Source organism: Merops nubicus, unplaced genomic scaffold, assembly GCF_000691845.1.
Source record: "Merops nubicus isolate BGI_N331 unplaced genomic scaffold, ASM69184v1 scaffold1174, whole genome shotgun sequence".
In the NCBI taxonomy this organism is placed as follows: domain Eukaryota; kingdom Metazoa; phylum Chordata; class Aves; order Coraciiformes; family Meropidae; genus Merops; species Merops nubicus.
In genome coordinates, this window is record NW_008602034.1 from 1 (window position 1) to 1,436 (window position 1,436).

Sequence of the window (1,436 nt, forward strand, 5' to 3'; positions counted from 1 at the left end):
TCCAATTGCCCTCAGCCCATTGCTCCATCCCATCCAGACCCCTCTGCAGAGCGTTCTGCCCTCCAGCAGATCAACACTCCCACTTAATTTCATGTCACATGCACATTTACTGAGGGTGCATCCAATCCCCTCATCCAGATGAAGAGATTAACCAAGACTGGTCCCAAACCCAAGCCCTGAGGGACACCACTCATGACCGGTCACCAAGGGGTACGTGTCTGCCTCCAGCTAGGGGCTGGCAGCCCCTGGCTGTTTCCAGAGCCAGCTCTGCCTTCTGCCCAAGGTACAAGTGCCACAGGGACAGACCCTGCACCCTGCTACAAGCCCTTCTTGTTCCTTGCCACAACCCAGCCTGGCTCCACCTCTCCCTGCCCAGGAGCTCAGATGCTGCCCAGCCACAGAAGCACATTCCTGCAGCTTTCCCCCAGCAAGCTCTGCTCTCTGTTTTTGGCCAGACCAAACACAGAAAGGTGTATCATTGTTTACTGTCTGGGAGAAATCTCCATGTAGAGGAGGGACAAAAGGAAGCAAATAGGCCAGGAGAACCCACCCCCCTATGGCAGGGAGGAGCAGCACCCCAAGGCCTGCCCATGAAGGGTCTTCACATCTCCTCAAGGCTCAGCACTGAAAGGACCCCTGCGTTGTGTCTCCATACCTCGTATCCCTGTATCCTTCCTTTGTGCTGGTTCTCCCAAGGGGGAGCCCAAGAAACTTCAACATCTGAGGCAGAAAGACTTCTGGCCAAAACAGCGGTTGGGGCTCTCGTTGGCTCTGGGTACAGGAGTTTAAAAACAAAATTAAGGGTTTTCAATTTTACGTTCAATTAATTCCAGCTTTCAAGGGATTTATTTTCTTCATTGCACAAGAAAAGGAGCATGCAACCAAAACAAACTTCCCCATTTCAGAACAATGGCCTGGGAGAGCCTGTGCCAGACGGCCCCGCTCCTCTACCTAAGAAATAATAAGATGTCATTACTAAACTCAGCCCAGGATACCATGTACTGTAATTAGGACAAGAGGGAACATTTTCTAATCAGTGGGCATTAATTCATCCCAAACCTCGGCGGAATTCTTTCCAGATTACACATTACTTTCCCATTAATATCAAAAGATTTCATTACGATTAATGTTATTTTAATGACTATCAAAAGAATTAATCACGGCTCGCCATTTATTATAAATCAGAACAAGGCTGAGGTATCAAAGGATATGTCAAGGTGGATGCTAAACCCTTTCAGATCCAGCCAATCCCCACCAGGTCCAGTGGTGGGGAGGGAAGGAGAGGTGGTGGGGAGGGAAGGAGAAGTGGTGGGGAGGGAAGGAGGGAGAGGTGGTGGGGAGGGAAGGAAGGAGAGGTGGTGGGCAGGGAAGGAAGGAGAGGTGGTGGGGAGGGAATGAAGGAGAGGTGGTGGGGAGGGAAGGAAAGAGAGGTGGTG

General features: G+C 50.8%; 1 protein-coding gene across 1 annotated transcript in view; it reads right to left on the minus strand.

Annotated features, from left to right (window-relative positions):
• Window positions 1-601: 601 nt before the first annotated feature.
• Window positions 602-1,436, minus strand: part of LOC103770897 (contactin-4-like) — a gene marked incomplete at its 5' end in the record, with an annotated part of 10,542 nt that continues 9,707 nt past the window's right edge. The window contains one exon of the mRNA XM_008938177.1: window positions 602-771. Coding sequence (XP_008936425.1) covers window positions 602-771 — 170 coding nt within the window. The remainder of the gene's footprint in view (window positions 772-1,436) is intronic.